General features: G+C 33.3%; 2 protein-coding genes across 2 annotated transcripts; both read right to left on the reverse strand.

Annotated features, from left to right (window-relative positions):
• Positions 1–2194: 2194 nt before the first annotated feature.
• LOC120116951 (iron-sulfur cluster assembly protein 1-like) lies at positions 2195–13514 on the reverse strand. The gene is made up of 4 exons (XM_039137322.1): positions 13449–13514; positions 4071–4381; positions 3410–3464; positions 2195–2541 (listed from the first exon to the last, which is right to left on the reverse strand). Exons 2-4 carry the CDS (start codon positions 4366–4368, stop codon positions 2400–2402), a joined length of 495 nt encoding a protein of 164 aa, XP_038993253.1. The 5' UTR covers positions 4369–4381; positions 13449–13514; the 3' UTR covers positions 2195–2399.
• Positions 11259–13467, reverse strand: LOC120116950 (iron-sulfur cluster assembly protein 1-like). The gene is made up of 3 exons (XM_039137321.1): positions 13138–13467; positions 12477–12531; positions 11259–11607 (listed from the first exon to the last, which is right to left on the reverse strand). Exons 1-3 carry the CDS (start codon positions 13433–13435, stop codon positions 11466–11468), a joined length of 495 nt encoding a protein of 164 aa, XP_038993252.1. The 5' UTR covers positions 13436–13467; the 3' UTR covers positions 11259–11465.
• Positions 13515–14722: the final 1208 nt, after the last annotated feature.

A 14722-nucleotide genomic window follows, 5' to 3' on the forward strand; every position in this document is an offset into this window, starting at 1 on the left:
AAACACGGAACACCAAAACCAACAATCTGTGTTGGGATGCACATGCCTCTTCCGGGAACACTTTACAGTCAATGCAAGCCCATCGATCCCGATTTTGAACCAGGATGTAGTCAATTTGGGTACAATGTCCCCCGCTATGGAACGTAATCAAGTTCACATCTTTCTTGCTAAAGAATGAGTTATTGACCACCATATCGTGTGTAGTAGCAAATTCAAGCAACGTACGCCCCTCCTCGTTCCTACTACCAAAACTAACCCCCATGAACACATACCCATCGGTTGCACTACCTATATGGCCATTGAAGTCTCCCCCTATTAAAACTCTTTGGTCCTCCGGAATGCTCCTAAGTACATCATCTAACTGATCTCAAAAGCAGCGTTTCTCCTTTTCCCATAGGCCAACGTGTGGAGCGTACACTGAAAGGACATTCACCACTTCCGCTTATAATAACCTTAATCATCATGATCCTATCCCGGTATCTACAAACTTCAACTACATTTTCCTTGAGCCCCTGAATACCCACCCCATTTCTAGCATTATCTACACCTGAATACCACAACTTATACCCATTACACTCTCTGGCGCGAGCCCCTTTCCACCTAGTCTCCTGAATACATGCAAAATCAATTTTCTTATTAATAAGTACGTCGATCAACTCCAACAGCTTAGCATTTAATGTGCCTACGTTCAACAAACAAACTCTAAGTCTAGTCTCCTTGACATCACTATGTTGAGACCTCCCCTTATACGCCCTATGGGATCTAAAAGGACATGACCTCAAGTAATCATCTGTAGCCGAAGCTATGAGGAACTATGAAAAGGGATTCCAAAGAAGACAAGAGATACACACTCACAGTAACCGACGCTCAAGTAAGGTGTATCTTTCAATCCTTTAAAACCAAATTGAATAAAAAAAATTTAAAAAACAAATTATGGGAGCTCTTTTCTCCGTCCCACTTCCTTCAATTTTTCTTAGCTACCCAACAGATAACAATGCAACCAAACCTATAACATAGTTACGCCAAGATTTCAGCAGATAATATTCAACATAACAAACAAATTAACAAAAATATTGGTTCGTATAGCTTAAGCTTGTTAGAAAAAAAATTAAAAGAAAATCAGTGGATCTGAAGAATTATTTCAACTGCAAAAATGAGTACCTCTATCAGCAAAAAATAACAATATAGATCAAAACAGAACAGTGATGAACTAGAACAGATTTGATATTTGTGAGAAACTGTGATGATGCTGTAGATAATATGATATATAGATCAGAAGAAAGAGAAACAAAATACCCAAAGAGCCTTGAGAAGAATTTGATGGGAATCGAATTGAAATTCATCAAGATCTTGAACAGATACGCGAAGGTTGAAGAGAGCCTCGGTGAAAATACTAATCCTTTAATCAATGTTACTTTTGTCACAGGAAACCCAGATTAAAGCACTGTACGCTACTACAATTTAAGAAGAAAAGAAAAAAATCCCAAAAAAGAAGATCAAGAAGCCAACCAATTAGCTGAGCTTCGAAACCCGAAAATAAATCATAAAATCTGTAAGTTGTATCAGTCAAAAGTGATCCCCTGGGGCAAGCTTGGCAAGCTGGAAAAGAGTAGAAAGGGAGAGAGAAGGAGTTCAACGTTTAGTCAAAGCGGGTCCAAATGAAGAGACTAACACGGTCAAAGGCTGAACAAACTGAACTTCTAAAAAAAACTTACAATCAAAGTTCCAGACTCTTGAAAACACGGCAAAGCAAAGAAAATCAATGTTTTTATTTCAACAAGCTCAGAGATCCAAGCATATGATTTAATAAAATGATTTGGGCTAGTAACCTGCAGATCGAATATGAACAAAAACAATCTAAAAATAACAAAGGAAAAACACAAGAAAAATCATAGATCTAAACCAGATCTACAGATAAAAACAAAAAGTGTCCAAACCACACTTTTCAACCTCACTTTTTGAAAAGAGATTTTTTCAAAAAACAATTTTCAAAATCCATCTGTTTATTTCGGAACATAATAATATAAGAATGCCCATCAAATAAAAAGTGTCGTTAGTTGTAAGCAATTTTTTTTTAAATTCCGTACATCAGCATCCAGCCATTAACCTGAATCCAACAATAAGATGCAAAACCAAGCTCCAGACAAACATAATGGCACCCAGCTCCATACAAACCACAAATATACAGAAATAACGGTAAATTGCACAACGTCAAGGAGGTGCAAGCAATGTGTATAAGAACTTCATTAGAGAGCTAATATTATCAATAACGATCCTGTGTGGATCTGGACAGAGCCAACGCCTTATTCTGTAGTTACATAGTTTTACCATTGACCATACACACCTCTTGGACCAGTAGAATTTTTCCCCCGGGGTCCGTTTTGTCATTATTTATCAACTTACACATCAGCAGCCTTCGAACGACCATTCATTTGGGCACGTTTAGCTTCCGCATCTTTCACAGCTGCCTTAATTGCATCATCTGCAAGCATACTGCGGAGCAGCTTAACTGGTGGAAGTGAAAGATGTTTTGCGATCTCCCTGTAGTTTTACGTACAACACAGTGACAAATATGCATTTCATCATGAGTACATTTGATTGGGGGAAAATCATAAATAAATGAATTGAACCATTGGTTCCAAAAAGACAAACAAAGACTTGTCTACCCTGCTCGTCCAGACCATAAAACGGAAGAGCATCCTTCGACATCTATCCTACATTTCCTTACATCATTTATTCTACCATATATTAACCTTCCAACTAATTCATTCACATATTAGATTACAAGGTTGGTGGATGGTCCCCACACAAAAGAGCACAGTAAAACCCTAACTTCCCCATCTTAAAACAAAGGGAATACAACAGTTGGCTAAACATGAAAGCCATGCATTTGCTTATGCATACCATGTAATCACCTTAAGACTTATATTTGGACGTTCTTAACTATTTAGACAATCATACTATATAATTACAATTTACACCTACATCTGTTGCAATGAAAAAAAAAATCACAATAACATCAAATACTTCTCATGACTAACTGTAACTATCATGTTGATCCTGTTGATAGTTGAAGTCATAATCTGAAGATTTATTAGACAAAAAGCTCAATAGAAATAGAAAATGTTGGACAGCGCTTTAACCTTTATGCACGGACTCTCTGATAGACACCACTTGGCCTTAATATCATTGTGCATACACAGGGATAATAAAGAATACCCTAGAATTACATACAATTTTAAAAAAGAATACTAAAGCTGCAAGTAATTAATGTCATCCCTTCCTAAATGTAGACATGGCTAAGTACTTCCTCTTAACTAGTTTCAAATAACAGACATGAAAAAGAATTCTACAAAGTATCCTTGAAAAGGATTAGAATTGAAGTTTGAGATAAGGAAATTATACTTACGTGTTCTTAATGCTAAGCACTTCGTCCATACTTTTCCCTTTCACCCATTCAGTGGCTGCAATATTAAAAAGCCCTAAGTTACAGCATATCTCCAAAAAAATTGAGGGCCATTTGAAATAAACTCACATGTGCAAAATACAGAATGATATTAATAAAACAGATTAGAAGTTTCAACATTGCAGTCAAAACAAATACACATTTTTTCAGTTGGTTTTTGAAAATATCTTTTTCTGCTTTTCAAAATCAACTTCATACAACAAATCAACAATAATTTAACACATTTATTCCATATTAAAGCAAAATCATGCATTTTCTTTATGAAAAAGACACATTTAATTGATTAACATAAGTATTTGCTGTTGTATAAATGAAGTACTTTTCTTCTGTTTTGGATCGGAAACAAAATTTAAGTTTCAAAATAAAAACCTATCCGTTTTTCCTACTCTTTTTTGTGAATTTCCCACTGAAATCAAACAATTATACGCAAATGAAATTTTAAATTTGGATTATTATTTTCTTCTTTGGGGGATTTGTAAATAAACTTAATAGAGCAAAACGAAAATAACCTAAATGAATAAATATCACAGCTCCGATCAAAACAAATTAGATCCATATATCCCAAAAACCATAAGTATTAAGGAAAAGAAAAATGATGACATACCGACAGAAGAAGACACAATAGCCGACCCACAGCCGAAGGTTTTAAAGCAAGCATCGACGATTTTCCCTGATTCCTCCTCGATTTTGATTTGAAGCTTCATAACATCGCCACAAGCCGGAGCTCCAACCAGCCCAGTAACGACGCTGGGGTCGTTCTTATCGAAGGAGCCGACGTTACGAGGATTGTTGTAGTGATCGATGACATTCTCGTGGTAAAAACGCGGTAGAAATTGAAGGGGACGCGATGGGGCGTCCCGTGACGCTGTCCCGAGCAGCCTATTAGCCACCAGCCTCAGCATTCTCGCCGTCGATGTTGTAGAAAATTGTATGCAGATGCTGATTTATAGAGAGAGATAGCTTGAAGGGTAAGCTACATGGGACACGTGGAGGGTGAGGACATATTCTGGAGTAGGGGTGTAAACGAGTCGAGTCGAACTCGAGAATTGTCGAACTCGACTTAAATTTGAAAATTCTAAATATAAATTCGACTCGACTCGAAAACTCGCGAGCTTAAAATTTTTAAACTCGACTCGAAAACTCGGAAGCCTAAAATTTTCAAACTCGACTCGAACTCGAAAGATAATATTTAAACTCGATTCGAACTCGAAAAAACTCGAAAACTTCAAGAGCTCGATTAAAACTCGAGACTCGAACTCAAGATCGATTTTGAGCTCGATTCATACTCGAAGCCTAAGAGGGGATTTGAAAGATACGCCTCGGTTAGAACCGAATGAGCTGCGTCATTGCCCCCAACGCAAATCTGCCTTAAACATGTGTATCCTCGCCTTTTATAATATCCCCCAGCGCAAAGCTTCCCTAAACCTACCGATGTGGGATACTGGGATCAATACATACCTTCCTCTTTCTTTGTTCATCCACCACGTTCCCATGGCTGTAAATAGAACCTCCTTGCAAGACAATTCTCGAACGAAACAAGCGGCTCTACATTGTCGTGATCAAGCACCAAACTCTCCTCTTCCTCCTCCCCAAATTTAATTCTTCCAGACCCCTCTCCAAATCACCCTTACGAGAAGATAAGGGACAGATAGTTTACCATGCATCTGAAACTGCATCAAAGAGTGCTCAAATTGTGAAGGTTCAGCCTATTGAAGTCCCTGAAATTCCAGTAGATGAATTAAAGGAAATCACATATAATCTTGACCCTAATTCTATTATTGGAGAAGGTTCTTATGGTAGAGTCTATCATGGAGTTCTTAAAAGTGGGCAGGCTGCAGCAATAAAAAAGTTAGATGCCAGCAAGCAACCTGAATACCTGATGATGAGTTTTTAGCCCAGGTTCAATTAACAGTTATAATTCATTGCATTTACTGCATCTCAACGATAGTAATTTTGGAGTTTCATATTTTTATCCTCTGATTCATGATTTTCAGGTTTCCAGGGCATCAAGGTCGAAGCATGAAAACTTTGTTCAATTACTTGGTTACTGTGTTGATAAGAACTCCCGTATTCTTGCCTATGAAATTTGCATCCAATGGATCGTTGCATGATATTCTCCATTGTATATGTGACGATGCTTCTTTCATTGCTCCTGTTATAAAAAACTTGAAAAGCATATAAGGGTGTGATGATGCTTGAAGCAAGGATCTGACGCAATTATAAAATTTAAAGTTTCTTTCTCTTTTAGAAACAGAATCTCCAGTTTGTAATATTTGCATGTCTTGCTGTTAATATCACAATATTTTTTTCTTTAATTCAGGGAGAAAAGGTGTCAAGTGAGCTCAGCCGGGTCCTGTTCTAACATGGGCTCAAAGAGTAAAAATTGCTGTAGGAGCTGCCAAATGACTCGAGTACTTGCATGAGAAGGCTGATCTTCACATCATTCATCGTGACATTAAGTCTAGCAATGTGCTAATATTTGATGATGACGTTGCCAAGATTGCAGACTTTGATATGGCAGCTCGTCTTCATTCCACTCGTGTACTTGGAACCTTTGGTTATCATGCACCCGAGTATGTAATTTACTGTTCTTCTTACACTTCATGATATTTTATATAGTTATTATGAATTTTTGTTGGAACCTAAAAATTTATAAGTTGACATTTGATTACTGAGACGTTTCAGAAACAAGCATAACTTTAACAACCTAAAGTTATCGTTCTATATAGCTTAATTTTTGAATGAATGCCTTGAACATCGATTGTTTTGTTTGTTTGGTTGCCAGATATGCAATGACTGGGCAATTAAATGCCAAGAGTGGTGTATACAGCAAGCCATCCAGTGATGCAAAAACCAGCTGATAATATATTAGCCTGATTCCATTGAAGTTGCAGAAATTTAGTATAGTTATCATTTGCAATATGCTTTTTTCAATTCAATTCCGAAACAGAACATACCCCTTTTCAACCAATCATGTCTACAATCCTACCACTAGTGACAGTCAGCACCAAGCATTGCACCAATGGTTAAGATGGAACCAAACATTGAAAATTGGAAAAAGAAATCCGATAACAAGTTAGTGCCGGTCGATAACAAGTTTAATTTTTACATTTACGTGAATTTAATCATCATTCTAAAGTTAGTATATTTAGCTTAAATTAGTCCTCACATTTAGGTTTCTCTTAATTTAGTCCCTGTTTAGGATTGTTTTCTTTAATTAGTTGTGTATATTTATTTTGCATGTTGATATGTTTATATATAAGTATGCGAATGATTTATTTAGGAGTCACATAATATCATTTTGCATAATTTGTATGTTACTTTCATGTGCATAACTTAACCCCTATCGCATAATCGGATCAAGAGTTTAGGGTTTAAGAGTTAAAGTTTAGGTTTAGGGTTTATGTTTTAAGATATTTAAGGTTTAGTGTTTAGGGGTTAGGGTTTAGGGTTTAGGATTTTTTAATATATTTTTAATAATGTAATTTTAAAAAATCTAAAATTATAATATAACATTTTTTCGAGCTGCTCACGAGCTTTTCGAGTCGAATATCGAGTAGCTCGTTTCAGCTCGTTAAGAACTCGAGTCGAGCTCGAGTCGAGTCTATTCGATCCGAGTATTTATCGAGCCTTGATCGAATTGATCTCGAGTAGCTCGCGATCTGTATGTCTCATTTACAGCCCTATTCTGGAGTATGAAAGATTGAACACACACGTCACAGTTTGTTTATTTAATAACTTATGGAGTTTTTTTACATAAAAAATCTTATTGAATTTTTCTTTTTTAAATCATAAATTAATTGATGTTAGATTAATTTATCATATTAAATTTAATTAAAAGTATAAATTATTTATATTTAATACTAAATTAAATTAAGTATCTAATCGATCATCAGTCAGAGAAAAATGAGCACCTTCATAAAAATATATTCTTGAATTAATTTCTTATTCAAATCTCAAATAAATAAGAAACAATGCTAAAAATACTAAGCATTTTCGGATTAACGGGCTCGATTAGAGGCTTTCGGGTCAGAATTTGACAAAACGGATCTCAAAATCAGACTCAAGACATTAAAAATAAAGATTGAGGTTTTTGGAAAAAGTCAAAGGCAATCAATGATTAACGGTTAACCGGTTCGGGTCAGATCGGGTATGTAATACCCCAAATATTAGGTCAGGGAGTGTATTAAACATATTTGAAATTAGAAGATTTAATTGAATAAATGGTAAAAGATAAAGAAATGATTTGAAATAGTGTTAGACTAAATTGTATCAATAGATGAATAAAGAGGGCATTTTGATCCTTTAAAGAAAAATGAATTTTAAATTTATTTTCTTTAATAAGGTATTAAAGCAAATGAAAGGGGAAAGCAAGATAGCTAAAAAGTTATTTCTCTTTTTCTTCTTCCCGTGGAACAAGCTCTCCCACATATCAAAGGCGAGGTTTTATTTGGATAGTTTCTTCTTTCATTTTTGGTTGGTTTTTGAAGCATTGACTATTATAGAGGCTTAAGGAAGGATTAAATAGGAGTAAACCTAAAAGATGGATGAAATATGCGAGATTTAAAGAAATGGGTTTTGTAATGATATGTTAGGTTATGAATGTTTATTGATGTTTACTAGTAGATTTGACTTGTCAAGGAAGTAAATAAGGGATTAGAAGCATTGGATGAGTTTAAAAACAAGTTAGAAAATATGGTGTGATCCTTAGATTCAAGTGAGCTTAAGGGATTTTAGATGTTTTTAACCCGATAATCATCCCAAATGGGGTCAAATTTCGTTATACTTACACCATATAATACTATTAAACTCTTCTTTAACTATCCATACTAATATTCCTTCATTTAACCTCTTAAAACATCAAAAATCTTTCAAGAACATTCAATTTTAAGAATCACACCACTTTTCCTAAGATGTTCTTAATCCTATTCAATGCTTCTAATCTCTTATTTACCTCTTTGACAATTCAAATCTACCAGTAAACATCAACAAACACTCATATATCAACATATCATTTCAAAACCCGTTTTCTAAAATCTCCATTATTTACTCTATTTCATAGTTTTAATCCCATCTAATCCTTCGTTAATCATATATACCACTTAATGTTACCAAAGCAACCTATAATTTAAAGGAAACACTAACAAATAGAAGCTTACCTTATTCTAGAGAGAAGAGTAGCAACACCACGTGAAGAAGAAGAATAGTAGAGAAAAATGTTTTACTCTTCTCTTTCTTCCTATTTAAAATCCCTTATATATTTTTTTTAAATTCATTTCGCTCTTAAAAGACCAAAGTGCCCTCTTAATTTAACTATTATCACAAATTAACCTAAACAATATTCCAAATCATTTCCTCATCTTTTACCATTTAATCAAATAAATCCTCACATTTTAAATGTTTTCAATAAAGTCACTTACATAATAATTGGGGTATTACAAATTCAAACCCACGACCCCGAGATACTAACAGCTTCTTTAACCGTATGTGTTAGAATGCCTTTAAAATAGAAAATGGCTTTAACTATTTTTAAGTTGTTTCCGAAATAAATGTGCTAAATGGAGTATATAAACTCATTTTCTAGAAGGGAGACTTTTGAACTCCCAAATTTATTTTTTTCCTAAGGTTTATTTTTCTCCATCTCACACAAATGTTGTCGCCTTCAATCTATCTCAGATCAAATGTTTGCATGTTACATCGTCAACATAATTAATTTTAGATCATCATTGTGTGACGATTTGTGGTCTTGGTTCTAGTATTATTGTTGCTATCATGGAGCGTAAAGGAGATGAATTTTGGTAGTTCGAGAAAATCTTCTTATGTTGTTCTTCGTCACAAAACAAGCATAGTAAGTTATTTAAAATCCTCTGATTTTAAATTTTGGAGCTTTTCATAATTTTTCGACCACCGTGGTCGCGAATGAGCCCCACATATAGAACTGAGTCGATCATTGACTGACCGTTGATCAACATTGACCAACCATTAACGGACATTGACTTTGATTGTTAACTGGAGTTGACTTTTTCAAAAACCCTTACCCTAATTTTTTTGACGTTCTAAATTTTGTTTTGTAGTCCATTTTGTCAATTTCTAAACCGAAAACCTTGAAATAAGTCCTTTAACTGTTAACTGACATTGACTTTGACTGGTGATTATATTTTGAAGAAGTATTCAGGCATAGTCTATGACTTATAAGATCTTACCACATGCTTTTATGCCTTGAGCAAAAGGGTAAAATCTTTACCTAATGTCCTTATGCTATATGGAGAAGGTCCTTATCGAGTGTACAAGTGGGTGTATAGTTTAGAGAAACTTACATATTTGTATTTTCAAACCATGTTTTATAAATAAATTTTAATAATGCTTTAATATTTGTATTTTTTCACTTTAAGGAGCACACTGGTCTTTCGAGTTATTTTTCCTTTAATTTTATATTTTTCATATATTATCATACTTAAGTTTTGGACTTGACATCTGGATGATCAACTGCTTTCGTTTTTGTACTTCTATTTAATATATGTTTATTGTGGTGACATGTGATTCTACTATTGATTTTATAGTTATGTTTTTCTGCAGATACACTTGATATGTCTGGTACTTTATTTACGTAGTATTTATATGTTTTTCTATATTATTTCATAAATATTACAAACTTTACTTAGTGAATTTTAAATATTATATTATTTTACTTATATATAAATGAACATATTTTCTGTTATCAATGAATTTAAATTTTATAAAATTTTCTGAAATAAGATATGTGACTAACTAGACTCGATTATAACGTTTGGACCAAGTCTAGAAAATTACACAAAATGTATTTTAAAAATAATAACAAAATACAAGAGATACGTTCAACACTTAGAAAATAGAGACACTACATTAAAAAATTCAATAGTACATGTATTGGTATCATTAGCCCTAATTCTTTTCACACAAAAGTTTGATCCATACTTATTCTATCATTTACGTTGCTTGAACTTTGATAATTTATATAACTAGAATATTTTTGAAAATTTTATTTCGAGACGAAGATCTTTTTAATGAATACTTATTCTGTTCGTACATATTATGTTCGATTTTCTATATTGTTAAGCCTGATTCTCAAAAGTTAATAATGCTAATTAGATATTTGTAAATAGTTTTTTTTAATAATCCAAAATAACTATACAATAATATCAATTAAAGATAACTCTTTATCATTTAGTTATTCATTTCACTACGTTAAACTCTAAATCTCAAAAAATAACATCAATCATTTTATCACACAACCATTAGACATTAAACGTTTACACTTCTAATCTTTATAATACTCAAATTCTAAACTTCAAAAGATAATATTAATTTTTTTATCATTGAGACCGTGCAATATAATTTAATTTTTTTTAGTTTCAAAACAATTTATATAAGAAAACATTTTCAATACTAAAAAGATAGTTGATCTTCTAATGTAAAAAATAATCAAAATATCATTAAATTATCATAATACCATTTTCTATAACATCATATCATTACCAAATAATAATTTAAATTACCAAACCACACTTTTCAACCTCACTTTTTGAAAAGAATTTTTTTCAAAAAACAATTTTCAAAATCCATCTGTTTATTTCGGAACATAATACTATAAGAATGCCCATCAAATAAAAAGTGTCGTTAGTCGTAAGCAATTTTTTTTAATTCCGTACATCAGCATCCAGCCATTAACCTGGATCCAACAATAAGATGCAAAACCAAGCTCCAGGCAAACATAATGGCACCCAGCTCCATACACACCACAAATATACAGAACTAACGGTAAATTGCACAACGTCAAGGAGGTGCAAGCAATGTGTATAAGAACTTCATTAGAGAGCTAATATTATCATAACGATCCTGTGTGGATCTGGACAGAGCCAACACCTTATTCTGTAGTTACATAGTTTTACCATTGACCATACACACCTCTTGGACCAGTAGAATTTTTCTCCCGGGGTCCGTTTTGTCTTTATTTATCAACTTACACATCAGCAGCCTTCGAACGACCATTCATTTGGGCACGTTTAGCTTCCGCATCTTTCACAGCTGCCTTAATTGCATCTTCTGCAAGCATACTGCAGTGCAGCTTAACTGGTGGAAGTGAAAGATGTTTTGCAATCTCCCTGTAGTTTTACGTACAACACAGTGACAAATATGCATTTCATCAGAGTACATTTGATTGGGGGGAAAATTATAGATAAATGAAATGAACCATTGGTTCCAAAAAGACAAACAAAGACTTGTCTACCCTGCTCTTCCAGACCATAAAAAGGAAGAGCATCCTTCGACATCTATCCTACATTTCCTTACATCATTTATTCTACCATATATTAACCTTCCAACTAATTCATTCACATATTAGATTACAAGGTTGGTGGATGGTCCCCACACAAAAGAGCACAGTAAAACCCTAACTTCCCCAACTTAAAACAAAGGGAATACAACAGTTGGCTAAACATGAAAGCCATGCATTTGCTTATGCATACCATGTAATCACCTTAAGACTTATATTTGGACGCTCTTAACAATTTAGACAATCATACTATATAATTACAATTTACACCTACATCTGTTGCAATGAAAAAAAAAATCACAATAACATCAAATACTTCTCATGACTAACTGTAACTATCATGTTGATCCTGTTGATAGTTGAAGTCATAATCTGAAGATTTATTAGACAAAAAGCTCAATAGAAATAGAAAAATGTTAGACAGCGCTTTAACCTTTATGCACGGACTCTCTGATAGACACCACTTGGCCTTAATATCATTGTGCATACACAGGGATAATAAAGAATACCCTAGAATTACATACAATTTTAAAAATGCATACTAAAGCTGCAAGTAATTAATGCCATCCCTTCCTAAATGTAGACATGGCTAAGTACTTCCTCTTAACTAGTTTCAAATAACAGACATGAAAAAGAATTCTACAAAGTATCCTTGAAAAGGATTAGAATTGAAGTTTGAGATAAGGAAATTATACTTACGTGTTCTTAATGGTAAGCACTTCGTCCATACTTTTCCCTTTCACCCATTCAGTGGCTGCAATATTAAAAAGCCCTAAGTTACAGCATATCTCCAAAAAAATTGAGGGCCATTTGAAATAAACTCACATGTGCAAAATACAGAATGATATTAATAAAACAGATTAGAAGTTTCAACATTGCAGTCAAAACAAATACACATTTTTTCAGTTGGTTTTTGAAAATATCTTTTTCTGCTTTTCAAAATCAACTTCATACAACAAATCAACAATAATTTAACATATTTATTCCATATTAAAGCAAAATCATGCATTTTCTTTATGAAAAAGACACATTTAATTGATTAACATAAGTATTTGCTTTTGTACAAATGAAGTACTTTTCTTCTGTTTTGGATTGGAAACAAAATTTATGTTTCAAAATAAAAACCTATCCGTTTTTCCTACTCTTTTTTGTGAATTTCCCACTGAAATCAAACAATTATACGCATATGAAATTTTAAATTTGGATTATTATTTTCTTCTTTGGGATATTTTTAAATAAACTTAATAGAGCAAAACGAAAATAACCTAAATGAATAAATATCACAGCGCCGATCAAAACAAATTAGACCCATATATCCCAAAAACCATAAGTATTAAGGAAAAGAAAAATGATGACATACCGACAGAAGAAGACGCAATAGCCGACCCACAGCCGAAGGTTTTAAAGCAAGCATCGACGATTTTCCCTGATTCCTCGTCGATTTTGATTTGAAGCTTCATAACATCGCCACAAGCCGGAGCTCCAACCAGGCCAGTACCGACGCTGGGGTCGTTCTTATCGAAGGAGCCGACGTTACGAGGATTGTTGTAGTGATCGATGACATTCTCGTGGTAAAAACGCGGTAGAAATTGAAGGGGACGCGATGGGGCGTCCCGTGACGCTGTCCCGAGCAGCCTATTAGCCACCAGCCTCAGCATTCTCGCCGTCGATGTTGTAGCGAATGAGCTTTTTTGGGGTTGAGCTAGGGTTTGGATTTGGTAACTTTCAAATTGTATGCAGATGCTAATATAGAGAGAGAGAGAGCTTGAAGGGTAAGCTACATGGGACACGTGGAGGGTGAAGGACATATTCTGGAGTATGAAAGATTGAACACACACGTCACAGTTTGTTTATATTAATAATTTGAGGAATTTTTTTACATAAAAAATCTTATTGAATTTTTCTTTTTTTTAAATCATAAATTAATTGATGTTAGATTAATTTATCATATAAAATTTAATTAAAAGTATAAATTATTTATATTTAATACTAAATTAAATTATGTATCTAATCGATCACCAGTCGGAGAAAAATGAACACCATAAAAATATATTCTTGAATTAATTTCATATTCAAATCTCAAATAAATAAGCAAAAATGCTAAAAATACTAAGCATTTTCGAATTAACAGGTTTGATTAGGGACTTTCAGGTTATAAAAATGTATTCTTGAATTAATTTCATATTCAAATCTCAAATAAATAAGCAAAAATGCTAAAAATACTAAGCATTTTCGGATTAACATGCTCGATTAGGGACTTTCGGGTCAGAATTTGACAAAACAGATCTCAAAATCACACTTAGGACATTAAAAATAAAGACTGAGGTTTTTGGAAAAAGCCAACAGCGGTCAACGATCAATGGTCAACAATTAACGGTTAACCGGTTCGGGTCAGATCGGGTATGTAATACCCCAAATATTAGGTCAGGGACTATATTGAACATATTTAAAATTAGAAGATTTAATTAAATAAATGGTAAAAGATGAAGAAATGATTTGGAATAGTGTTAGACTAAATTGTATTAATAGATGAATAAAGAGGGCATTCTGATCATTTAAAGGAAAATGAATTTTAAATTTATTTTCTTTAATAAGGTATTAAAGTAAATGAAAGGGGAAAGCAAGATAGCTAAAAAATTATTTCTCTTTTTCTTCTTCCCGTGGAACAAGCTCTCCCACATATCAAAGGTGAGGTTTTATTTGGATAGTTTCTTCTTTCATTTTTGGTTGGGTTTTGAAGCATTGACTATTATAGAGGCTTAAGGAATGATTAAATAGGAGTAAACCTAAAAGATGGATAAAATATGCGAGATTTAAAGAAATGAGTTTTGTAATGATATGTTAGGATATGAATGTTTATTGATGTTTACTAGTAGATTTGACTTGTCATGTTTATTGATGTTTACTAGTATATTTGACTTGTCAATGAAGTAAATAAGAGATTA

This window comes from Hibiscus syriacus, unplaced genomic scaffold, assembly GCF_006381635.1.
Source record: "Hibiscus syriacus cultivar Baekdansim isolate YM2019G1 unplaced genomic scaffold, ASM638163v2 tig00110313_pilon, whole genome shotgun sequence".
In the NCBI taxonomy this organism is placed as follows: domain Eukaryota; kingdom Viridiplantae; phylum Streptophyta; class Magnoliopsida; order Malvales; family Malvaceae; genus Hibiscus; species Hibiscus syriacus.

What these genes read in the sequence shown, in the direction of transcription:
- LOC120116951 (XM_039137322.1), bottom strand. Translation starts at nt 4,368, where the DNA reads ATGCTGAGGCTGGTGGCTAATAGGCTGCTCGGGACAGCGTCACGGGAC. An exon ending in TATTGTGTCTTCTTCTGTCG is followed by an intron (nt 3,465 to 4,070) that starts GTATGTCATCAT and finishes TTAATATTGCAG; the next exon opens with CCACTGAATGGGTGAAAGGG. An exon ending in GTGCTTAGCATTAAGAACAC is followed by an intron (nt 2,542 to 3,409) that starts GTAAGTATAATT and finishes GTAAAACTACAG; the next exon opens with GGAGATCGCAAAACATCTTT.
- LOC120116950 (XM_039137321.1), bottom strand. Translation starts at nt 13,435, where the DNA reads ATGCTGAGGCTGGTGGCTAATAGGCTGCTCGGGACAGCGTCACGGGAC. An exon ending in TATTGCGTCTTCTTCTGTCG is followed by an intron (nt 12,532 to 13,137) that starts GTATGTCATCAT and finishes TTAATATTGCAG; the next exon opens with CCACTGAATGGGTGAAAGGG. An exon ending in GTGCTTACCATTAAGAACAC is followed by an intron (nt 11,608 to 12,476) that starts GTAAGTATAATT and finishes GTAAAACTACAG; the next exon opens with GGAGATTGCAAAACATCTTT.